This window comes from Xenopus laevis, chromosome 3L (genome assembly GCF_017654675.1).
Source record: "Xenopus laevis strain J_2021 chromosome 3L, Xenopus_laevis_v10.1, whole genome shotgun sequence".
Lineage (NCBI taxonomy): Eukaryota > Metazoa > Chordata > Amphibia > Anura > Pipidae > Xenopus > Xenopus laevis.
The window spans coordinates 148,326,433-148,353,301 of NC_054375.1; the positions used below are offsets into that span (position 1 = coordinate 148,326,433).

The following is a 26,869-nucleotide window of genomic DNA, read 5'->3' on the forward strand; positions in this document are numbered from 1 at the left end:
AGGGCTAGGGCTTGAGCATGCTCAGTTTGCTCCTCCCCTCAATGCTGTAATTTGAGCCCAGAGCTATGAGTGAGCAGAGAGAGACTCAGGCAGGAAGTGATGAAGTGATGCTAATATGGCAACTGCTATCCTAAACAAACAGAGAGCTTCTAGATCTGTTTACGCAGGTATGGTAAAGCTTGTTGTATTAGACAACAAGCTAATATGGCAGCTGCTATCCTAATCAAACAGAAAGCTTCTAGAGCTGCATGGTAAAGCATTCTACAGAATAAATATAGTCTTATAACTTGCACTATTGTGGATAATCTATTGGCAATAAACTGCCTCGTAGCTTTCCTTCTCCTTGAAGAAGTACATGGATCAGTATCACTGCCTTTCAGTTGTTCATGCAAAAAAAGCCCGATTTGGGTACACTCTCCAGTGACTGATGGGCCTATAGGCTGAATAGACAGAGAGGCTTATTTATAAACAGTATGCAGTAATTGATTGGTTGCTATAGTGTATACAAGTTACATAATCCATAAACCAATAAATGATTAGCTTTTTTTAAACCAGCTGCAAGCTGGACACTGGAAGCAATCATCTTATTGGTTGTCATGGGTTACTGCAACTTTGCCCACTGTTTATAAATGACCCCCACAGTGTGTACCTTGTATAGCGGCCTTTCTAATGATACTATTGTTCATGCAAAGAGAAGCAATTCTTCTTCACTCCACTCCTCTATGCACCGGCAGATTTAATCTTTAATCATAACTCATACCCAAACCAACTGATATCCATAATGCGTGGATATTGCTCTGGATCAGCCATCACAGGAATGGCACTTGTTATCCAGAATGCCCGGGACCTGAGGTTTTCTGGATAACAGATCTTTCTGTAATTCGGATCTTCATACTTTTTCTACTAGAATATCATGTAAACATTAAATAAACCCAATAGGCTGGTTTTGCTTCCAATAAGGATTGATTATATCTTAGTTGGAATCAAGTACAAGCTACTGTTTTATTATTACACAGAAAAAGGAAATCCATTTTAAAAATTTGGATTATTTGGGTGAAGTGGAGTCTATGGAAGAAGGCCTTTCCTTAATTTGGAGCTTTCTGGATAACTGGTTTCCGAATAACAAATCCCATACCAATAATTTTATGATTCGACAAGTCCTATGAACTGCCCTCTGTCGCCTTTACGTTAACTTATAGTATGTTATATAATGGCCAATTGTAACAACTTTTCAGTTGGTCTTGATGATTTTTTTATAGTTTTTAAATGATTCGCCTTTTTCTTCTGACTCTGTTGAGCTTTCAAATGGGGACTGGTCCCATCTAAAAACAAATGCTACAACTGAATTGTTATTGCTACTTTAGTACTCCTCTTTCTATTTAAGCCTCTCCTATTCATATTTCAGTCTCTCATTCAAATCAGTGCAACGTTGCTAGGGTAATTTGGACCCTAGCAACTAAATGGCTGCAATTGCAAACTGGAGAGCTGCTGAATAAAAAGCAAAATAACTCAAAAACCACAAATAATAAAAAATGAAAACCAATTGCAAATATTCTCAGAATATCACTCTCTATATCATACTAACTCAAAGGTGAACAACCCCTTTAAATATTGCTCCCTCTCCACAGATCCTCATATGTTCTCCTTTCCCATAGGTTACATAGGGGTCGTGAACAGAAGTCAGAAGGATATTGATGGGAAAAAGGACATCCGAGCGGCCCTTTCTGCAGAGCGGAAGTTCTTCCTCTCACACCCGGGCTATCGGCACATTGCAGAAAGGATGGGAACGCCGCACTTGCAGAAATCGCTCAACCAGGTACGAGAATCCTGCAGGCCCAGAACAGAAGGCAGTTGTGCAAGTGAATTACCTGTCTGGCCAATTATATATATAGACACACAAACACAAACACACACACAATGTGGAATGGACTGCTTTGCATCCCCCCCAAACCCCCCCCCCCAAACAATGTAGTTCTCTTTAAAAAGATATTGCATAAAACAGCTCATATGTAAAACCCTGCTTCATGTAAATAAACCATTTTCATAATAATATACTTTTTTAGTAGTATGTGCCATTGGGTAATCATAAATAGAACATTGCTTTTTAAAAAATAAGGGCCGCCCCCTGGGATCGAGGATTCACGGTGCACACAAACATACCAACAAACTATACTTGTTGGGTCACCGGAGCCAATTAACAGACAGAGTTGTGTCTTTTGCTTCCACACTTGTTCCTGTTACAGTTGAGCTGCAGTATTTCTGGTCAGGTGATCTCTGAGGCAGCACAGAGACCAACACAAATTGTGGCTCAAGGCAAGAGATGTAAAAGGGCAAGATTTACTTAAATATATATTTCAGTTTGGTAAGATTCTTTAATATGATATAAACTTGTATCTTATGTTGCTTAAGTGTTCATTTTGGGGTATAGTTTTCCTTTAAACGGGTTGTTCAAATTTACATTAACTTTTAGTATGATGTAGAGAATGATATTCTGAGACAATTGGTAGTTTTTTCATTTGTGGGTTTTGAGTAATTTAGCTTTTTATTCAGGAGCTCTCAGCAATGTGGTTGCTAGGGTCCAAATTACCCCAAAAACCATGCATTGAATTGAACAAGAGACTGGAATAGGAATAGCAGAGGGTCTGAATAGAAAGATGAGTAATAAAAAGAAGCAATAACTACATTTGTAGCCTTACAGAACAGAAGGCATATAGTTCAAAAACTATAAGAAAGAAAAAATGAAGTCCAACTGAAAAGTTAATTTGAGTTAGCCATTCTATAACATACTAAAAGTTAGTTTAAAGGTGAACCACTCCTTTAAGATGTATCAGTAACAACAAAAAAGTAGCCTCTCAGTAGTGATGTGTGGGTCGAGAAAAACTCGACCTGCACCTGACTTCCACCTTCCATTTATAGACCCGCCCTGCCCACGACATCACAAAAGGGGTGTGACAGGCGTGAGCTCATGAAACAGGAAGTCGGACGCTGGCAATCTAAGGTCGCTGGCGTGGAGAGCAGGCGGAAGAGCTCAACACATACCCGCGACCCCAGCGAGGTCGGCCAACCCGCGGGTGAACCATGGGTATCGGGCCGCCCCACACAATATTGCCGCTCAGGGAATCCATTTTTTGGTGTTACTGGTGATCAGTGACCCTGCCCATCACATTACTTGTGAAATTGCATTCTTGAGAGAGGCAGAATAGGAAGTCAAATCATTTAAAACCATACAAAATGAAGACCAGTTGAAAAGTTGCTAACAGTAGGCCAAGCAATATCATAGGAGGGAGTGATACCCGTGGGAGCGGGTGTCGGGTGCTCACATGTCCCAAGTTACACCACTGCATCTGTTTTTGTTTTTTCTAACTGTTATTTTACAACCCCTTTGTCTCACACATGTCTCTGCCAATTTTTTACCTTAGCAACTAACCAATCACATCCGAGACACACTGCCTGCCCTGCGCAACAAACTGCAGAGCCAATTGCTGTCTCTGGAGAAGGAAGTAGAGGAATATAAGAACTTCCGGCCAGATGACCCCACGAGGAAAACCAAAGCTCTGCTGCAGTAAGTAACCACCAATTTCCCCTGGGACACTTTGAATTCAAGACCGCATGATATTTGGGTTTTGCATGGGATTTCATTGATACAGAGGGGGTAGAGAGGAGCAAACTGAGCATGCTCAAGCCCTAGCCCTGGAGGTTTAAGCTTAAAACAGGAAGTCTGATACAGAAGCCCATGAGTACACAATAGAAGGAAAGAAATGCTGTGTTTCTTTTGACAGAGGACTTTGAGGGGTTACTGGTATATTTATATAGACCTTTCTGATATAGCTTACTTAATTTTAACCTTTCCTTCTCCTTAAGGGGGACCCATCACCCAAAAAAATTATTAAAAATCCTATTTTATCACATTAGTCAAGCAAAATGAACTTAAATTACACTATATAAATTATTTGAATCTTGTTTCCTTCAGTCTGGGAATTCAAAATGATAGCAAACAGGCAGCAGCCATTTTGTGCACACTGTTATTAAGACAAGGCTTGCATCATCTCAGAATCTTGTTTGTGCACCAGAATGGGGGACCCGATGTCCATCCCCATGTCCTGGCTACACAATTAAATGGTGAAGAGAACTTGGGGAATGTGTGGAGAGCAGTGACATCTAGGAAGTGCTGAATGGAAAGTGAAAGTAATTGTCTGCCCCGCCTCTATGCCCATGGCATAGAGGAGGTGCAGACAATATTTGATTGACAGCTGAGATTTTTAAATAAATAAAGCCTCGTCGTATAGTCAAAACTGTGACCCTGTGCTTTTCCCCCCCTCTAAGTTATGATATTTAATAAAGATATGTTTTTATTCTGTCTACATGACGTAATAAATTGCAGATAATATCATCCGCCAGTCTGTGTATACGAAGGGTAATGGGAGGGTTTGTCAATCCATTAGTTCTCACCAATCAGAACAGCTGAACTAAGCAGAAGTGATGCCTGACTCATGCCTCGTGTTATGTCTAATTCGTCCACAGAATGGTCCAACAGTTTGGAGTGGATTTTGAGAAAAGGATTGAGGGCTCCGGAGATCAAGTGGATACTCTGGAGCTTTCAGGAGGTGCCAGGATTAATCGGATATTTCATGAGCGGTTTCCATTTGAGCTTGTAAAGGTGAGTGCTTTTATGTAATCCTTTTCTATCATACCCATTTGTTCTATCAAACCCATTGCTGTAATGCATATTGCTCCACATACCTTTCCTATTGCTTAATCTAAACCAGGGATCCCCAACCTTTTGAACCCGTGAGCAACATTCAGAAGTAAAAGGAGTTGGGGAGCAACACTAGCATAAGAAATGTTTGGAGAGCAACATGTTGCTCACGAGCTACTGGTTGGGGACCACTGATCTAAACCATCCCAATAACTCCTCCTATTGCTCCATATAACCCCTCAATATAATTCCTCCTATTGTTCCATATATCTCCTACCTGTAACTCCTCCTATTGCTCCATATAACTCCTCCCGGGAACTCCTACTATTGCTCCATATAACCCCTCCCTATAACTCCTCCTATTGCTCCATATAACTCCTCCCTATAACTCCTCCTATTGCTCCATATAACCCCTCCCTATAACTCCTCCTATTGCTCCATATAACTCCTCCCTATAACTCCTCTTATTGCTTCATATAACCCCTCCCTATAACTCCTCCTATTGCTCCATATAACCCTCTCTATAACTCCTCCTATTGCTCCATATAACCTTCCCTATAACTCTTCCTATTGCTCCATATAACCTTCCCTATAACTCCTCCTATTGCTCCATATAACCCCCCCTATAACTCCTATTACTCCATATAACCCTCCCTATAACTCCTCCTATTGCTCCATATAACCCCTCCCTATAACTCCTATTGCTCCATATAACCCCTCCCTATAACTCCTACTATTGCTCCATATAACCCCTCCCTATAACTCCTACTATTGCTCCATATAACCCTCCCTATAACTCCTACTATTGCTCCATATAACCTTCCCTATAACTCCTCCTATTGCTCCATATAACCCTCCCTATAACTCCTACTATTGCTCCATATAACCCTCCCTATAACTCCTACTATTGCTCCATATAACTCCTCCCTATAACTCCTACTATTGCTCCATATAACCCCTCCCTATAACTCCTACTATTGCTCCATATAACCTTCCCTATAACTCCTCCTATTGCTCCATATAACCTTCCCTTTAACTCCTCCTATTGCTCCATATAACCTTCCCTATAACTCCTCCTATTGCTCCATATAAACCTCAGTTGCTAAGAGGCATGTATGTATGTATTTTCCTTGTTGTTCAGTACTTAACTGCTGTCCTGACTTTTTCCCCTAAAGATGGAATTTGACGAGAAGGATTTACGGCGAGAAATCAGCTACGCCATCAAGAACATACACGGTGTCAGGTAAGAGTCTTCATGCAGCTTCCTAGGTGACAGATCGAATGGATAGCAGCCTATACAGGTTTGGAATCCAGAAAGCTCAGAATTATGGAAAGTCTGTCTCCCATAGACTCCATTGTATCCAAACAATCCAAATTTTTAAAAATGATTTCGGTTTTCTCTGTAATAATAAAACAGTAGCTTGTACTTGACCCCAGCTAAGATATAATTAATCCTTATTGGAAGCAAAATCAGCCTATTGGGTTTATTTAATGTTTAAAGGGGTTGTTCACCTTCCAAACACCAATGTTTTTCAGATTGTTCGCCAGACTTTTTCAATTACTTTCCACTTTTTATTTTTTTACAGTTTTTTCCAAAATCTAAGTTTGATGTTTGTGTCTCTGGTGTTTGTCTGGCAAATCTATACTATTACAATTTTGCAACATTTAGTTGATAATTTCTCAGCAACGGAATATTAGCAACTATTGTATCAATTCTAACAGCTTTTAAAGGGGAATTCCGGCTTCCAAACCTAAATTTGATCAAGAGGCCCACACAACATAGAAACCCCTAATATACCCATCACAGTTACCTGTTTCTTCAAAAAGTATGAATAAATGCTATCTGAAAAACTATCTATAACTATAAAAAGTGTTGGATGGTGAATAACAACTAGAAATGATTTTCTAGTAGACGGTTAGATCTGTTATCCTGAAAACCCCAGGTGCTGTGCATTCTGGATAGCAGGTCCTATACCTGTGATTTAGGGTACATGCACAAGACGCATTTGGTAAGACTGTTTATATGCGCTCACCCTGCAGCAGTGGAAGCAGTGTGTGTGTGTGTATCTAAGGCTCAATTAAACCAACAAAGAGGTGGAAGCTTTGCTTCAACATTATATAAAAGATGGTCGAACAGGGAAGTGTTGATGACAAACACTTGGCAGTGACTCCCAGGACTTCTGTGTGTGTATAGGATAGCCGTTGCAATACACAGAACAAACCGTGCAGAAACTGACAGACAAGCTACTACTTTCAATAGCAGGGGAATACCTAGAAATTGTGGGTAGAGACCAGTAAAAAGGCTTGTAGGCAGTTTGTTTTACTTAATCTCTCCACTAAAATATATGGATCTGGCCTCTGATCTGTCACATCCTTCTCTCCTCCCTCCCACAGGACAGGGCTGTTCACACCAGACATGGCTTTTGAGGCCATTGTAAAGAAACAGGTTGTAAAGCTGAAGGAGCCGTGTCTGAAATGTGTGGATATGGTCATCCAGGAGCTCATCAACACTGTGCGACAGTGCACCTCCAAGGTAATCATATAATATATTATACGCATGTAATCCTAATTTGGTTACTGTCCCTTTAAATAGCAATTAACCCTTGGCAATCCAAGGACCCTGAGTCCCTTTTGCGTATGAAAAGTACTGGGAACTGGGATTTACAGCGCAGTGCCTCCACCTATGCAACACTGAGGAGCACACCTCATGGGATTTCCACTAGGAAAAATAAAACACAGTTTGCAAATGAAACAGATAAACTTTATATAAACAGTAGTGAAAGAACTTTGGAAATATAATACACTCCTGCACTGGGGACATGTGGGTCCTATCTAACTCACTATTGGGTACCTGACTGTTTCTACAACACTGTCCTTTTTATTATCAAAGGGGTAAATAACCACACATTTCAGTTCAGCAGAAATGTCCCTTCCCCAGAGCTCTTTTACCCCAGGTAGCGCTGCCTTTCCCAAAAGTGCCTCTCCCTTTGGAACTTAGCAGTTACTCCCACGTAACAGGTATATACACAAGACCTGTCCTCAAATTGGGGCCCCACATTTGTATCCTTGCCAGTATCCTCCCTTGGGTGCTCTCTGAGGCAGTCACACTGGAGATTACAGGCAGCTCTGCAGCAGGATCATTCTCACCAGTGGCACCTTTCTCCTCCTGAGTCTCTAGCAGCTTGGCAGGGAACAGGATGGGCTCTCTCTGTACTTCCAGAGTTGCAGCAGCTTCTCTACACTGGTCAGTCTCACACAAACTGCTTCTGGCTGGATGTTGCAGCATACAACCCCTGTTAAGCTCTGTTGGAGACCCTGTACAAAAGGCTCCAAAGTCAGGCACTCCCTTTCTCCCAAGGATGCACTGGAGTGCTCAGCCAATCGGATGGCTCGCCAGCCTGTAACTAGGCTGGATGATGTCACAGACAGAAAAACAGGAGAAGGATTTGTTTAAACCCATACACGCATATAATAAACACATTATCCAGTCTATTATGTGTGGCCCACCCAGGTACCCTTTTCCAATCTCCATCTGTGGGATACCGATGACTAGACATTTTCCCCGATGTTGGGCTTTCTCCATCTCACTAGTATCACCTGGGCTCTATCCTTGGCATAGACTTAGACACTGAAGTATTAAGGCGAATCAATCGCGAAAATGAAAATGTAATATAAGCTTCATCTCTCTCTGAAGTAAGAGACATCTTATGGGTTTCATACAGACGCTCATCACTGCAGAACATTTTTCCAGTAAATTACTTTGTGTTCCTCTGAGCTCTATATCAGGCCTTAACCCTCATCCCTGCAGTAATAAAAGTTCCCCCTAAATTTAGTCTGTGTGCTCCACCCAGTGACTCTTTACTGGGTTCCATCTGTGAGATAAGCATGACCCCTCAATGCTGGAATACTAACAGCTTGCACCTATTTCAGACTTACTTAAAGGTGTTGTTCCCCTCATTAGTATGTTGTAGAGAGTGATATTCTGAGACAATTTGCAATTGCTTTTCTTTTTTTTTTTTTTATTATTTGTGTTTTTTGATTTATTTATTCAGCAGCTCTTTGCAATTTCAGGAGTCTGATTGCTAGGACCAAAATTAACCTAGTAACCATGCATTGATATGGATGACAGACTGGAATATGAATAGGAGAGGCCTGAATAGAAAGATGATTAATAAAAAGGAGCAATAACAATACAGAGCATTTGTTTTTAGATGGGGTCACTGACCCCCATTTGAAAACTGGAAAGAGTCAGAAGAAGAAGGAAAATCATTTAAAAAATAATGAAGACCAAGCGAAACGTTTTTTAAAAATGACCAATCTAAAACATACTAAAAGTTAAAGGTGAACCATCCCTTTTACGGTGGCCACACACACAGAGAGATGCACTCGTTTGGTGATTTCGCTAAACCAGCGGATCTCTCTCCGATATGCCCACCTTGAGGTGAGCGATATTGGGCTGATCCGATCGTAACGAAAGGAATATGGGCGGTCGGATTGCGGGATCTCATCAACGAACGACGGGATTTTTAGCCCTGTCCGATCTACATCTTGCCCATCTTTCAGCCAGATATCGATTGGGAAAGCTCGTCGCAGGGCTCCATAAGCTGCCGGCGTGGTCTGTCGGCAGCTTTTATCAGCCCACGTGTGGCCACCTTTACTTTTTGCTGGACTACATCTGTGTGATAGGCTTTGACTTCTCATGAACAGTGTCTGCTTGTATAAGTGCAGTACTGCGGCGAGCCAGCAGAGGGCGGAATATTCTGAAAGCCACCGATTTACTTATTCCCGATATTTCCCCCTGTGCTAGAAAATCCAGTGGAGGCTGCCAGACCCTGAACAATGAAAGGCCTCAGCCAAATAAAAGTGCCAGCTAATGCTGGGAAAGGACTGTGAGTGGGGTCAGGCTGGTGGAAAGGAAAAATCACTTTGTGTGGGAATGATACAGACTTTTTTATACAAGATAAATATCTGTGTTTGTCGACTCCTGAACAGATCTTTTATTCTTTTTACTCGTACACCCTTTATACCATTTACGCCCACTAGATGGTGCTGTTTGGGTAGTAGCCACCACAGGACAAATATACAGAGAATGAATCATCTGTGAGCACAACAAATAGCCTTGAGCAAAATAATGCAGTGTTTGTTTCATGGCAGAAATCCCAGTGTATCACTAGTGACTAATACTTCCTGAATCATTGCTGGATTGTTCATACCACCAGGGCAGCTAATGCAGTACATTCTGCTGGTTTTTATTTGCTTTGCGTGGTTATTCTTGCTAAATAAAACCCGGCTACTCCCTTGTCCCATGACAAAAAGCACTTCCTAAAGTTTTCCTCCTATCTGACTTAAAGGGGTGGTTCACCTTTAAACTGACTTTTAATAAGTTATAGAATGGCTAATCCCAGGCAACTTTTCAATCGGTCTTGATTTTCTGTCGTTTTTGAATTATTTGCCTTCTTCTTCGAATTCTTTCCAGTTTTCAACACCATCTAAAAACAAATGCTCTGTAAGGCTACACATTCATTGTTATTGCTACTTTTTATTACTCATCTTTCTATTCAGATTCAGATAACAGATATCAGATATATTAAGGCGATACAGTGCTATTAAAGTGATGGTTCAGCTTTAAGTTAACTTTTAGTATGTTCTAGATTGGCCAGTTCTAAGCAACTTTGCCATTGGTCTTCATTATTTTTTTTATAGTTTTATAATTCTTTCCCTTCTTCTTCTGACTCTTTCCATCTTCCAAATAGGAGTCACTGACCCCATCTAAAAAACAAATTCTCTGTAAGGCTACACATTTATTGTTATTGCTACTTTTTATTTCTCGTCTTTCTATTCCTCCTATCATATTCCAGTCTCTTATTTAAATCAATGCATGGAGGCTAGGGGAATTTGTAGGGATGCACGAAATCCACTATTTTGGATTCGGCCGAATCCTTTGCGAAAGATTCGGCCGTATACCGAACCGAATCTGAATCCTAATTTGCATATGCAAATTAGGGGTGGGAAGGGGAAAACATGTTTACTTCTGTGTTTTGTGACAATTTGCATATGCAAATTAGGATTTGGTTTGGCCAGGCAGAAGGATTCGGCTGAATCCTGCTGAATCCTGCTGAATCCTGGTTTCGGTGCATCCTTAGTAATTTGAAGCATAACAACCAGATTACTGAAATTGCAAACTGTAGAGCTGCAGAATAAAAAGCTAAATAACTCAAAAACCACAAATAATAAAAAATGAAAACCAATTGCAAATTGTCTCAGAATATCACTCTCTACATCATACTAACAGTTAAAGCAAAGGTGAACAACCCCAACAAAAATGTAATGTATAAAGGCTGGAGTGACTGGATGTGTAACATAATAGCCAGAATACTACTTCCTGCTTTGCAGCTCTCTTGGTTTACACTGATTGGTTACCAGGCAGTAACCAATCAGTGACTTGAGGGAGGGGGGCACATGGGTCATAACTGTTACATAGTTACATAGTTAAATTGGGTTGAAAAAAGACCCAACCCCTCCAAATGAAAACCCAGCATCCATACACACACCCCTCCCTACTTTTAATTAAAATTCTATATACCCATACCTATACTAACTATAGAGTTTAGTATCACAATAGCCTTTGTTATTATGTCTGTCCAAAAAATCATCCAAGCCATTCTTATAGTCATTAACTGAATCAGCATCACAACATCACCCAGCAGTGCATTCCACAACCTCACTGTCCTGACTGTGAAGAACCCCCTACGTTGCTTCAAATGAAAGTTCTTTTCTTCTAGTCTGAAGGGGAGGCCTCTGGTACGGTGATCCACTTTATGGGTAAAAAGGTCCCCTGCTATTTGTCTATAATGTCCTCTAATGTACTTGTAAAGTCTAATCATGTCCCCTCGCAAGCGCCTTTTTTCCAGAGAAAACAACCCCAACCTTGACAGTCTCCCCTCATAATTTAACTCTTCCCTCCCTCTAACCAGTTTAGTTGCACTTAGTCTCTGCACTCTCTCCAGCTCATTTATATCCCTCTTAAGGACTGGAGTCCAAAACTGCCCCCCATACTCCAGATGAGGCCTCACCAGGGACCTATAAAGAGGCAGAATTATGTTTTGATCCCTTGAGTCAATGCCCTTTTTTATGCAAGACAGAACTTTATTTGCTTTAGTAGCCACAGAATGAATCTGAGCTGAATGCTGAGGATCAATTGTAAACTCACTGAACAGTTATGTCCCATATGGGCCCCCTTATAGTCGCTGACTAACTCAGAGTTAGAGAGCTGAAAAGCAGGAAGTAGTGTTATGGCTATTATGTTACACCTCCAGTCACTCCAGCCTTTATACATTACATTTTTGTCTGACTAACTATATTAGAGACATTTTTTTATATTGCACAGACTGTTTGTGTATTTTTACACTAAACTGTTCCTTTAAACAAGGCTGGTGTTGCTGCAAAACACGTCTGGCCTTTTTTTTTTTTTTATCCCGGGCTTTGTCTATCACTTTTCTCATTCTGTCTTTTACTAACCGTTTCACTGTATGTTACTGGTTCTTCTCTTCCCTCTGCTTCTTCCCTTGCTTTTCTTGTTCTCCCTTCGACCTATGACACCACGGGGTCAGAGGGCAACGTCTGAAGCCAAAGGGTAACCGTCCACTGCTGTTTCCGTTTTTTTAATTTTATTTTATTTGTGCCAGCAAAGGGTGTGCATCTGCTCCTTCCTCTCACACCAATAGTAGGGCCTTTAAGCTAACGTTTAGTATGTTATAGAATGGCCAATTCTAAGCAACTTTTCATTTGGTCTTCATTTTTTATTTCTTATAGTTATTTGCCTTTTTCTTCTGACTCTTTCCATCTTTTAAATGGGGGTCACTGACCCCATCTAAAAACAAATGCTCTGTAAGTCTAAAAATGTATTATTACTGTTCATTTTTATTACTCTTTCTATTCAGGCCTCTCCTATTCATATCCCAGTCTCTTATTCAAATCAATGCATAGTTGCTAGGGTAATTAGGACCATAGCAACCAGATGGCTGAAATTGCAAACTGGAGAGCTGCTGAATAATAAGATAAATAACTCAAAAAACACAAATAATAAAAAATGAAAACCAATTGCAAATTGTCTCAGAATATCACTATCTACATCATACTAACAGTTAATTTAATGACCCTTAAGCCGCTCACACACAGCCAGATCCTTTTCGATGGCCCCAGTACTTTTTGGTCTGGTCATTAACCACAAATACAAACAGGAGAATCTGATTTTGCCTCCAGTGCACTTTAAATGCAGCATGGATTTTATTTCGGCAAACAGATAATTTGGGGGAAGGGGGGTCTGCACAGAAAACAATCATATTGGCCAATCGTATCTGCCAGTGTGTGACCAGAGATTGTCAGTGATTGTGTTTAGGGGGTGTAAAGAAATTCAGGTTTTTGTTTACCTCCATTTCACCCACCCGCAGTTTGTTGCACTGTACATTATGTTTAAATTGATGTCTGCCCAAATCGCTCACCGCCACCTTTACGTTTGGCAGCTGGCTTCCTACCCGAGGTTACGTGAAGAGACTGAGAGAATCGTCACCACTTACGTCCGAGAGAGGGAAGGCAAAACGAAAGATCAGGTGAGCTCTAGCACTGAGTACATGCATAGGGGCTGCCCTCAGCAGTGACCTGTGTATTCAGATATTCCGATTAATCCAACCTGATCTCCTGATAATTTATATATACAGGTATGGAACCTGTTATCCAGAATGCTCGGGACCTGGGGTCTTCCGGATAACGGATCTTTCCTTAATTTGGATTGTCATACCTTAAGGGGAACTATCATGAACATTTAATATGAGCTTCATCATACAGAAATAAGAAGCTTTCTAAATACAATCAATTAAAAATTCTCTACCGTTTCTGAAATAATCAATTTTATCTTCACTGTTCCTCTCTCAGCATCTGTTTCTCCTCATTCTGTCTTCATTCAGGAGTTGGGTGTCAGATGAATGATCCAATATATGTTATAGGGGGGCTCCTTTTGCCTAGAAGATGTATTAGAGCTCACTCTTTCAGCAGACATGTCTCTCTACATGCAGGATTTATGCCAACGGCAGTTATTTTGTAAGATTTTGTTTGTACTGGAATCAGCTTTTTGAGTGAGCTCTAATACATCTGCTAGGAAAGGCGCCCCCCTATAAGATATATTGGATCATTCATCTGACACCCAACTGCTGCATGAAGAAAGAATAAAGAGAAACAGATGCTGAGAGAGGAATAGTGAAGATAAACTTGATTATTTCAGAAACAATGCAAAATGTTTAATTAATTGTATTTAGAAAGTTTCCTACTTCAGTATGAGGAAGCTTATATTAAATTTTCATTTTCGCGATTGTTCCCCTTTAAGCCTATTAGCCATACCAGTACAATGAGAGACTTGCACGTGACAGATCTATGTGTGCAATGCAACATTGATAATAGTGCAGCTGCTTAGCTCAGTGATCATGATCTGATTGGCCTATACTCTCTTTGCTTCCTCAGATCCTCCTGTTAATAGACATAGAGTTGTCCTACATCAACACCAACCATGAGGATTTCATTGGATTTGCAAAGTAAGTCTCCCTCCCTCCTACACTTGATGGTGTCTCCAGATTTCTCTAATATGTTCTGCAGAGACCGTATGTATCGACTGCATGGACTGCAGTGAACAGAGCTGAAACTCCGCCTTCTGCTGATCCAGCCCCTCATTAGCCTTTTCCTTACTAAGGGTAGGGGCACACGGGCAGATTCGGGGAGATTTCGTCGCCTGACGACTAATCGCCTCTTCTGCAGGGGTGACAATCTCCCCGAGCTGCCTTCCCCCTGCCTTCCGCTTGCTAAAATGAAAAATCGCCTGCGCCAATGTACTCGCGGCGCTTCGATTCCGAAGTCGCCCAAAGTTGCCTCGTGAGACAACTTCGGGCGACTTTGGAAATGCTGTTGCTCTGGCTTTTTCTCATTATAGCAGGCGGAAGGCAGTTTGGGGAGATTGTCGCCCCGCAGAGGAGGCGATTAGTCGCCAGGCGACTAAATCTCCCCAAATCTGCCCATGTGCCCCTGCCCTAACGTGGAGCTGCCCAGTCCTGATAATGTCAGGCCAATGGCTTCCACTGACCCCTTTTGTCAGCTCTTGTGCTGCAGCGTGCCGGTACTGTCATTTAAAGGAACAGTAACATCAAAAAATAAGTGTTTTAAAGTAATAAAAATATCATGTATCTATAGTGCCCTGCACTGGTAAAACTGTTTCAGAAACACTACTATAGTTTTAGCTGCTGTTTAGCAATGGTTGAAATTGAAAAAATGCTATATGGCACAGGTTAAAGGGGAACTATAGTGAAAATTAAAATGTAATATAACCTTCATCATACTGAAATAAGAAACTATAAATACAAGCAATTCAATATTCTGCATCATTTCTGAAATAATCAAGTTTATGTTCACTATTCCTCTCTCAGCATCTGTTTCTCTTCATTCTCTCTTCATGCAGCAGTTGGGTGTCAGATGTATTAGAGCTCACTCAAATAACTGATTCCAGTACAAACAAAATCTAACAAAATAACTGCCTTTTGCACAAATCCTGCATGTAGAGAGACATGATGTCTGGTGATTTTAAAAGAGTGAGCTCTAATACATCTTCTAGGCAAAAGGAGCCCCCCTATAAGATATATTGGATCATTCATCTGACACCCAACTGCTGCATGAAGACAGAATGAAGAGAAACAGATGCTGAGAGAGGAATAGTGAACATAAACTTGATTATTTCAGAAATGATGCAGAATATTGAATTGCTTGTATTTATAGAGTTTCTTATTTCAGTATGATGAAGCTTATATTACATTTTAATTTTCACTTGATTATTTCAGAAACGGTACAGAATTTTTAATTGCTTTAGAAAGTTTCTTATTTCAGTATGATATTACATTTTAATTTTCTCTATAGTTCCCTTTTAAAGGGCACCTGTTGGGTAAAAATGTTATTCCAAACAGGCTAATAGAGCCCGCATTACGTTTTTTAAAAAAAAAAAAAAAAAATGCCCCGCCAGTGCTACGCTACCCACACCGGAAGGGAGCTCCTGGTGCAAGCAGCCATGTCCGGTCACTTGAACGTGCATAATGAATAGATGCCCTGAATTGCTTATTAAGCTCATGCGCGTGATGCCACATGCACGTTCTGCGCATGTGAGTGTCCGAACATGGCTGCTCGCACTGGGAGCTCCCTCCCGTAGCGTAGCGCTGGATGGGAGGCATTTTTTAAAAAAAAATTACTGTTATCCCCAACCAGAATGCGGGCTCTATTAGCCCTCACCTTTGGTTGGGGATAACATTGTTACCCAACAGGTACCCTTTAAATAGTGGATAACAGATAACGCCATTATGTTCTGCAAAGCTTATCTGCTGTGTAACCTGAGCCTTTTCTCATTTGAATGGCTGCCCCCATTGCTACACAGCAGCTTATTTATATAAACTATAGTAGTACTTATCTGTTATCTACTGTGTATCCTGTGCTTGAATGGCTGCCCCCATGGCTACACAGCAGCTTGTTTATATAAACTATAGTAGTACTTATCTGTTATCTACTGTGTATCCTGTGCTTGAATGGCTGCCCCCATGGCTACACAGCAGCTTGTTTATATAAACTATAGTAGTACTTATCTGTTATCTACTGTGTATCCTGTGCTTGAATGGCTGCCCCCATTGCTACACAGCAGCTTATTTATATAAATAATAGTAGTGTTTCTGAAGCAAACACACCAGTTTTACCAGTGCAGGGCAACACTGCATTATGTTTTTATTACTTTAAAACACTTTCATTGTTTGATGTTACTGTTCCTTTAGCCATAGTATAAACAGGGCTGTTTGATTGTGGGAGGCCTGTGGAGTAAGTTGCTCGTTTGTGCATGTGTGTAAAGCATTACAAGGTATCCGTGTGGGGTCGCATTAGCCGCATTAACTTGTTTCATATATTGATTTCATTTGCCTCAAGTCCTATTACTCTGCTTATTCTTTCCAGTACACTGCTGCCATGTTGCATGTGTTACACTAGTTTTGCTGCCTGCATTTACTCTTGCTTCTAACACCACCATGTTGCATGCTTATTATACCATACTTATACACTCTACTGTCTGCTGCCACATTGCACTAGCACCGCCATTATGCTTGTGTTTCCGAATCCTGACGTTGCTCTCCACGTTCCTTTCCACGTTTTTTCTTATTTTGTTAATTTCTTTTTCTCTTCTGTTTTTATTCTTTCTGCCCCTTTTGACCTGCACTTTCTGCCTCTCTGCGTTCTCATATCCACCACTCGCTCCCTCATTTTCTCACATCCCAGCGTGTACTATACAGAGCAGCTCATTCCAGGGTGGGTATTCTCTACGGCAGCCTGTGTTTCCAGAGGCCTAATTTGGTATATCTTATGATTATAGATAGATAGATAGATAGATAGATAGATAGATAGATAGATAGATAGATAGATAGACGGTAGTCTCTGTTATTTTAATAATACATTTTGTTTATATATTTTTAAGACCTGAGAGTGCTGATCTTTTTGGAGATAGTTGTGCTCACCACTTATTTTTAAAACCATTAAGACAAATACAAGAGTCCTCTGCACTCAACCCATTATCAATATATTTAAGACAGAGACATTTTGTGCATACTGCTACTGAAAAATGCCTTACCCTTTAAACAAAACAGGGATTGTTTGTCCATATATTGCAATATATTTAAGCTGAACAACTACGTCACAGTCATCCCATATCTGGCCAGTCCTACTCTCAATTTTATCTGATTCATTAAGAATTCTATTCAGCTCTCTAACTCTTCATTATACATTTTACACAGGGACTAGGATTTACCTGCAACTTACTTGCTGCTTTCAAAGTAAAACTCCCAAACTTGGCTGCCCTTTTATTAGACACCAGTGGGATCACCTGACTATAGTTGGGAAGGGTGGTAGCTACAACATGGAGCTGGTCACTGCTCCTGTATAAACTATAACAAACAAGGGGGTGCAATGAGGCTGTGACCACAAAATACATATAGACAAATACAAGAGTCCTCTGCACTCAACCCATTATCAATATATTTAAGACATCATCTTAATAAATCAGATGAAAATTGAGTGTAGGACTGGCCAGATATAAGAATGACTTTGACGTAGTTGTTCAGCTTAAATATATTGCAATATATGGACAAACAATCCCTGTTTTGTTTAAAGGGTAAGGCATCTTTCAGTAGCAGTATGCACAAAATGTCTCTGTCTTATATATATTGATAATGGGTTGAGTGCAGAGGACTCTTGTATTTGTCTATATGTATTTTAGGGTCACAGCCTCATTGCACCCCGCCTAAAGGTTTTAAAAAGTAGTGGTGAGCACAACTTTCCCTTGTTTGTTACAGCCCATCATTATTCCCCAATGTGGGCTCTTCTATAAACTTATCCCATTGGGCACTATCCATATCTAATAGCTGTGAAAGTGGACTCTGCCAACACTCTGTGTCTGTTTATTTTATCCTGTTGAGCAGAGTTCAGGGTGCAAAGAACATCTGGATAATGCCATGTATCTTCAGCGGCGCCTCTGCAGTTCTTGTAGGTCTGTGTATCTTTAGGATATATAAGCACAGATGGTTGCCAGTTGATTACACATAAATGAAAGTTGTGCTACTTGACGTATCCTTGATTTGAGGTATAATGATCTGTTCTAGAAAAGCCTATGTGAGGGACTAGAGAAGTTGCTAAATTATATATATTTATTTGTTTTCTCTTTCCTCTAGTGCGCAGCAGAGAAGCTCTCAGCTCAACAAGAAGCGGGCTGTTCCCAACCAGGTAATCCAGCCCCACACTCAGCAGTGTCTCATACTATTTTAGTTGGAGAGGAGAGGGCATCACACATTTATCAGTGAAGGGACTTCTACCTCCACTGTTGCCTATTCTGGGGCAGAACAAACAAAGGTTTCCTACCTTGTCGTATGCTGGTTGATGATTAATGTCTTCCAGGCTTAGGGGCAGATTCATCAAAATGTGAGATTTGAACAGAAAAACTCACTTTCTATTCATTTCTATGGGAATTTTAGGGTCAGGGCACACAGGCAGATTCGGGGAAATTAGTCACCTGGTGTTAAATCTCCTCTTCTTCGGGGTGACTCCAAACTCCCCGAACTGCCTCCCCGCTAGCTAAAATTTAAATTGCCGGTGGGATGGCACTCGGAGAGATTCATTTTTCAAAGTTACCTGACGAGGAAACTTTGGGCGACTTCAGAAAACAAATCGCTCCGAGTGGTATCCTGCCAGCAATTTACATTTTAGCCGGTGGGGAGGAAGTTTGGGGAGATTAGTCGCCCCGAAGAAGAGGAGATTTGTCGCCGGGCGACTAATTTCCCCCGAATCTGCCTGTGTGCCCTGACCCTTAACGGCATATTTATCAGATGGTAAATAAGATTCTAAAAATCCCATAGGAATGAATATCAAATAAGTGAGTATTTATCACATTTGGATAAATGTGCCCCTTAGTGTTACTTTACGTGGAACCTGTGATTGTTGCCGATAGGGTACGGGACACACCCACACCCACCCCTCAGATTGGGTAAACTCATTGTCCCTACATGTGCTGTGTATGGTTCCTGTTTTCTGATAGGATAAGCTCCGCTTCTTCTCCCACTGACATACACCGAAAAGGATTGCTATTCTCTAATAGGATAAGCTCCTGGTCTCCTCCATCCCAATTACAACAGGCTTTCTCTGGAAGATACGGAGAGTTGCTTTCACATTGATATCCAAGCCCCCCCCCCCCCATTTGTCAATCAAGGAATAGAATTGGTTTTGTGAAATGGGATATCATCGGTGGCCCTGATCATTTACACAATCAGCTTGATTGGTCGCCCCTCATACACAGGAAAAGCTTGATTTTCTCTTATACATTCAGTAGCTTTAGGGTCAGTCCACACAAGCAGATTCGGGGAGGTTAAGTCGCCTGGCGACTAATTGCCTCTTCTTCTGGGCAACAATCTCCCAGAACTGCCTTCACGTGTCTTCCCGTCCGCTATAATGAAAAGTCTCCTGCGCTAAAGCACACGCACCGCTTCGTTTTCCGAAGTCGCCTCACGAGGAAACTTCAGGCGACTTCAGAAAACGAAGCGCCGCATATGCTTTACTGCAGAAGACTTTTCATTATAGAGGATGGGAAGACACGCAAAGGCAGTTCGGGGAGATTGTCGCCCAGAAGAAGAGGCGATTAGTCGTCAGGCGACTAAACCTCCCCGAATCTGCTCGTGTGGACTGACCCTTAAGAAGGGGTTGGATGGTGTTTAGCAAGTGAGGGAATACAGGGATATGGGAGATAGCTCATAGTACAAGTTGATCCAGGGACTGGTCCCATTGCCATTTTGGAGTCCAAAAGGAATTTTTTCCCCTCTGAGGCAAATTGGAGAGGCTTCAAATGCGGTTTTTTGCCTTCCTCTGGATTAACTGACAGGCAGGTTATATATTGACTTAAACGGTTGAACTTGATGGACATGTGTCTTTTTTTTCAACCTAACTTACTATGAATAATGTTGTGCAATATATATAAGGACAGGGATACCTTTCAATAACACACTTTTGTATCCTTAAAGGGGCTGTTTGCTTTTTATGTTAGTATGATTTAGAAGGTGATATTCTGAGACCATTTGCAATTGGTTTTCATTTTTAATTATTTGTGGTTTTTGAGTTATTTGGCTTTTTATTCAGCAGCTCTACAGTTTGCAAATTCAGCTGAATGGTTGCTATGGCTCAAATTACCCTAGCAACCATGCACTGATTTGAATAGAAATGGAATAGGAGAGGGACTGAACAAAGTAGAATTAATGATAAATGTGTAGCCTTACAGAGCATTTGCTTCTAAGAGGGGCTCATTTGAAAGAGTTAGAAGAAGGCAAATAATGCAAAAACTATAAAAAAAAAAAAAAAAAAGAAAATATGAAGGTCAATTGAAAAGTTGCCTAGAATAAGCCATTCTATAACATACTAAATGTTAACTTAAAGGTGGAAAAAACACCCCTTTAAGTGTGGGAGGTGCTTGCATGGCAGTTTCCAATAAACCTTGAGCTACTGTGTGACTTGCACCCACAGTAAGACCTGTCCCTCTACATCCCCTGGTGTAATTGTTCTCTGTCGCCCCTTCCCATCTTTTGATTTTCCTGAAGCCCCCCCTCTGTTCTCTGCACGGCCTGCACCTGCATTTAATATCCAATTGGCATGCACTGCCCTAATTTACTACTGACTTTGTTTTATCTTTTGTATTTTATTTTAACTGCTACAATTTAAATATTAACTGTTATTAATTGCACGTCATTTTCTCCCCCCTCTTCTTCTTCTTGCCATTTCATGTTTGTTTGTTTTTTATCATCCGCCGTCCTGCCTTTTCTATTTCTATAAACTCCCTGTTCTATACTGTGTGTCTCCCTAATCTTGTTGTTCCGCATCCTAAACTAAGGGAGAGATATTGGTAAGTACCCAAATATTTGTGTGGCCTGAGCTTTCATGGCATCAGCATAGAAAATCTACTTCACCCGTTAATATTTAAAGGGGAACTATTGCGAAAATAAAAATGTAATATGAGCCTCCTCATACTGAAATAAAAAACTTTCTAAATACAATCAATAAAAAATTGGTACCGTTTCTCAAATATATATTCACTTTCCCTCTCTCAGCATCTGTTTCTCTTCATTCTGTCTTCATGCAGCAGTTGGGTGTCAGGTGAATGATCCAATATATCTTATAGGGGGGCTCCTTTTGCCTAGAAGATGTATTAGAGCTCACTCTATTAAAATCACTAGACATCATGTCTCTCTACATGCAGGATTTGTGCAAAAGGCAGTTATTTTGTTTGTACTTAAATCAGTTATTTGAGTGACTTAATTTCTTTTTATTTAGGGATGCACCGAATCCCACTATTTTGGATTCGGCCAAACCCCTGAATCCTTCGCGAAAGATTCGGCCGAACCCCTGAATCCTTTGCGAAAGATTCGGCCGAATACTGATCCGAATCTTTTTTTTTTTTGCTTCCTTTTTTTGTGACAAAAAGTCCTGTGATTTCCCTCCCATGCAAGTTAGGATTCGGTTCGGCCAGGCAGAAGGATTCGGCCGAATCTGAATCCTGCTGAAAAAGACCAAATCCCGAACCGAATCCTGGATTCTGTGCATCCCTACTTATATTAAATTTTCATTTTTCGCGATAGTTTCCCTTTAATGGTTGTTCATTTGCAGATAAAAGAAGTGCATTTATGTTCCTTCATTTATTTCTCCTTCGTGCTGACTAAAGCTGCCCATACGTTAGAGACCCATTTAGCAAAGGTCGAATTTCGGAAAAAAAAAATTTTTTTTCTTTCTTTCTTTGCACTAATAAATTCGAATATACACTGGATGTGTATAGCCAGAACACTACTTCCTGCTTTTCAGCTCTCTAACTCTGAGTTAGTCAGTGACTATAAGGGGGGACACATGGGACATAACTGTTTAGTTACTTTACAATTGATCCTCAGCATTCAGCTCAGATTCAAAAGCAACAGATATGACCCATGTGGCCCCCTCATGTCACTGATTGGTTACTGCCTGGTAACCAATCAGTGGCAAGCTGAAAAGCAGGAAGTAGTGTTCTATTATGTTACACATCCAGTCACTCCAGCCTTATATACATCATACATTACATTTTTGCCTAACTAACTGTATTAGAAACATTTTTTGTATTGCGCAGCCTGTCTATTTACCCAGTTTTTATACTGAACAATTCCTTTAATACCCAAATGTGTAATGGCTTAGACAGTGCTATCCCCCCTGCAGCTCTCTGGCTCTTGCTGAATGACAATTATCCTATCCACCTAGCAGGACAGTGGCTGTAATGGATCAGCAACTGCTGCCTGTTACAGGTATATTCGCCCTCTCCTGACAGCATTTGGCTGGGAGTTATAGTTCGCCGACAGCTGGAGGGTCACTGTTTGGATATCCGTGGCCTAAGGGCTATTCCACACGGGGAGATAGCGACGCGTTTGCGGTCGCGGCGACAAAGCGCCGCGCCAGTCGCCGCGACCGGCGCAGGCGACAGTTTTGTATGGGCGCCTATGTAAAAACGCCTGTGCTAACCACACGAGGCGATGCGCTTTTCAACAGTCGCCTGAAAATGCCTCGCCAGGCTTTTTCAGGCGACTGTTGAAAAGCGCATCGCCTCGTGTGGTTAGCACAGGCGTTTTTTACATAGGCGCCCATACAAAACTGTCGCCTGCGCCGGTCGCGGCGACTGGCGCGGCGCTTTGTTGCCGCGACCGCAAACGCGTCGCTATCTCCCCGTGTGGACTAGCCCTAAATGATGTTCATATTAACACCTTTAATTAAGCCTTTCGCTCTCACGCTACCTCACTAAGAAAACTTCCTTTGCAAAAATAATAAATGTTTACTTGCCCCTGGCTACCGTGGCTGATACACATGTAGGGCATTTGGAGTCCAGTCTTTATTCCTCCATTACTGTGTGTTCCCTTTAATTCTTGTTTGTGTGATTTGCTTTTAAGGTAATATACACTATGTAAGTATAGTTTATCTTCCATTTCTTTTCCCTTATACCGGCCACACAACCACCGCTATCCCATACAGTTCCATTGATCTGCCCCCTGTCAAATGATTGGCCAAGACAACCCAATACCCACTTAGGTTGACCTGCAGCTTTTATAATGTGTCCGGCTTGTGACAATAGGTAATGGGCAGGACTCATTCCTCTGCTAAAGTATTCTCACTATAGCTCCAAAGCTTTATCATGAGCTATATGGCAGCTCCCATTCACATGCAGAGAAATAATGAGTTTTCCCTGCAATAACTTAAGCCCATACACATTAAAGGGATTCTGTCGTGATTGTTATGATGTAGTTTTTATTTCTACATTACACTGTTTACACTGCAAATAATACTACAATATAAAATTTCATTCCTGAACCAACAAGTGTATTTAGTTGTAATATTGGTGTGTAGATGCATCTCAGGTCATTTTGCCTGGTCATGTGATTTCAGAAAGAGTCAGCACTTTAGGATGGAACTGCTTTCTGGCAGGCTGTTGTTTCTCCTACTCAATGTAACTGAATGTGTCTCAGTGGGACCTGGATTTTACTATTGAGTGCTGTTCTTAGATCTACCAGGCAGCTGTTATCTTGTGTTAGGGAGCTGCTATCTGGTTACCTTCCCATTGTTCTTTTGTTAGGCTGCTGGGGGGGGGGGGAAGGGAAGGGGTGATATCACTCCAACTTGCAGTACAGCAGTAAAGAGTGATTGAAGTTTATCAGAGCACAAGTCACATGACTGGGGGGAGGTGGGAAACTGACAATATGTCTAGCGCCATGTCAGATTTCAAAATTAATTCTAAAAAAATCTTGTTTGCGCTTTTGAGAAATGTATTTCAGTGCACAATTCTGCTGGAGTAGCACTATTAACTGATTTTGAAAAAAATATTTTTTCCCATGACAGTATCAGTAAACAGAATTTATTCTCTCTCTTCTTAAAGGGAAAATAACTGGAAGTGAAACCATACTTACTTTGTACATTACTGCTATATCCAATCCATATCTTGGAACTGGGGGACTATGAGGATTCTTAGTTGTGTTACATAAAGAGGATATAAATGTGCCAATGAAATTTGTTTACTACCCAATTTCAAAACAAGGTGCCTCCCCTTCCCCCAAGCGATAACTGACCAAATGTTGGATGAACCGGCTGGAAAATCCACTGTGACGTTTAGGTCCTCGCCCAATGGGTGGGCATAGTGATGCGACAGTTAGCGGGAACACAACCTTGCCAAATTGTGTAGTGTATGGTCAGCTTAACCCACATCAATCAGTTAACTGCAAGTTAGACTGCAAATATCTGGCTGCTGCTCTGGTATAGGTTAAATATGTTACTAGAGGGACCCATGGATGCTTTGATTTTCTTCCTATTCTTGGATAAAAGCACAATAAAGATTGCCATTGATTTGCCATATGTCTGGAATGTATTAGACAACCTCCTTTTTCCTACTTAGGATACAAAAGGTTGAGTCGTATTATACCAATCGTGTGTAACTGTATATGCCACTTAGCCTACAAACTGCCATCTTACAGGTGGCACAGTCTGAAATGTCATCTTTGTAATAGACCTCTCTCTATTAAGACCCCCCCCCATCATACATTGCCCCCCGCAGCCTTTAATGTCGCCCGTTAGTAGCTCGTCTTTTGTCTCCTTCCTTCCACTTCGCCCCCATCTTCCACCTTTCTCCCCCTCTTTGTCTCCTTTCAGGTCATCAGGAGAGGCTGGTTAACCATAAACAATATCAGCATCATGAAAGGGGGCTCGAAGGAATACTGGTTCATCCTAACGGCAGAGTCGCTCTCTTGGTATAAGGACGAAGAGGTGAGTAAATCGCTTTGCTTTTTATTTTATCATTTATTCGTGAAAGTTGTAACATCACAGTGAAAAAAAAAAAATGGCACGTTTTCTATGAAGATGCTGTAGGAAACATATATTCTCTATGACATGTGTACGTAGGGATAAGAAGTGGGTGCACGTGCCGTCCTTTGTTGTGGATAGACCAGACAATAAAGCATGGCAACCTCATTGCATGGTCCAGCCCTTGCAGCCATTATCCATTCTCCTTGCATCAAACCAGTCGGGGGGGGGGTGCAGCAGTTGAGCGTGTGGCCCAGTTTAACCAGTGTGTAGACTACTGTTCACGTACTGACGAACGAACACGTAGTCTGAACACTGGGGGAACGGGACCAACCATCTCTCCTGATCTTCATTTCCAGCCTCCTCCATTCATTGTCTTTTTCCCTCTATTACTGGGGGAATGGTCAGTTTGGATATAACAGTTTCTCCCCCCTCATACTTTTACAAAAAAAAAACTCTCTCCCTCTCCCCCCCCTACCCTTGGTAGAACCCCCAGCCTACCTCCCCCCCCCCCCGGGCAAATGCCCCTAATTTTTTACTCACCCCTCCGTGCAGATTCTGCCCACGGGGTTCATGGCAGCCATCTTCTTCTTCTCCAGTTATCTTTGTGTATTGACTGCATTTTCGGTGCATGCGCAGTTGGAGTAAGTTTCCGGTCCCGAACAACTGCGCATGCGCTGAAAGTCACGGAAATTCAGATTTCAGAACTTTCGGTTATTTTCGTGAATTTCTGGGGGAGAGGGTTTTTATTTTATTACGGGTTAAATTCTCCTTTAATACCCTTTCAAACTTCCTGAAATGCCCTTTTTATATGAAACACTGCCCTTTCAGTTTCTTGCTGCCTTTGCAGTGCCCTAGCACCCATCTACCCCCATATTCAATATCAGTAATGCTACTCCCGTTCATCCTTAAAAACCCCTCTCATTCTATTATTTCCCCCCTTCTCTTGTTGGCCCAGCCTCCCTATAAATACCAGCATCTCACCACCTCCATGTACCTCCGAACTGGAGTTTCTTTATGTTGTGGGAACGTCTCATCCTCACGGTATGAAATTCGGAGCTACCCACCGGATTCTGAGCCCCGGCCTCGCTTGCAGATTTGGGGAAGAGCACTCGTAAGCATGGAGCAAGGGAGCATCTCCAGCACGAGAACTTCCATTCGTAGTCCAGGGTATCCAGGCTTCTGTGACGTGGCAATGAAATGCCTTTAGCCTCAGGAGCATGGATTTGGCTTTGCAGGAAGTTGAAGAGGAGGGGTTTGGAGAGGGGGGCCCCGTATCCAGATCCCTCCATTTGGAAGGAGTGCAGCGGTGGGCCAAAAAATCCTCGCAGACACATAAACTGTTCCAGATGTTGCATCTCTGCCCAAAGCATATACTCATTTCCTTTAACTCTTTGCCTGCAAGACTACTGAGAACTCACGCGCTAAATGCCAGCACGGCATGGCCCCTAAGTGCTTTGTGCAGCTTTTTGGAGCCCCATGAGCACATTTGTAACTGTAGAACTATTTACTTACTTTCCTTACTATGTGCAGAAATGCATTCAGCTACAGGCAGGGGACCCCCCCACACATGGGAACATGCCCAGCAGACTTCAACCTGTAAACCTTTTACTCCTCTTTAGTTTGAGGCACAGGAAGCAGTTAGTAAAGTAATTTATTATAAAAGAACATGATCCAAGTTGCTGTCAGTGCAGCCGTCTGCATAGCAGAATATTAAGTGTGGTCGGA

The 26,869-nt window shown here is 41.6% G+C and overlaps 1 protein-coding gene across 5 annotated transcripts in view; it reads left to right on the forward strand.

The window, feature by feature from the left end:
- dnm2.L (dynamin 2 L homeolog) overlaps positions 1-26,869 on the forward strand; it is a 72,600-nt gene that overhangs the window by 32,281 nt on the left and 13,450 nt on the right. For 2 of the 5 annotated variants that reach the window (XM_041584790.1, XM_041584788.1), the window contains exons 6-16: positions 1,656-1,816; positions 3,420-3,562; positions 4,522-4,657; positions 5,872-5,939; positions 7,091-7,229; positions 13,219-13,305; positions 14,210-14,280; positions 17,036-17,065; positions 18,481-18,532; positions 21,177-21,188; positions 24,992-25,105. In XM_041584790.1, the coding sequence (XP_041440724.1) occupies positions 1,656-1,816; positions 3,420-3,562; positions 4,522-4,657; positions 5,872-5,939; positions 7,091-7,229; positions 13,219-13,305; positions 14,210-14,280; positions 17,036-17,065; positions 18,481-18,532; positions 21,177-21,188; positions 24,992-25,105 (1,013 nt within the window). 5 annotated transcript variants of the gene reach the window in all.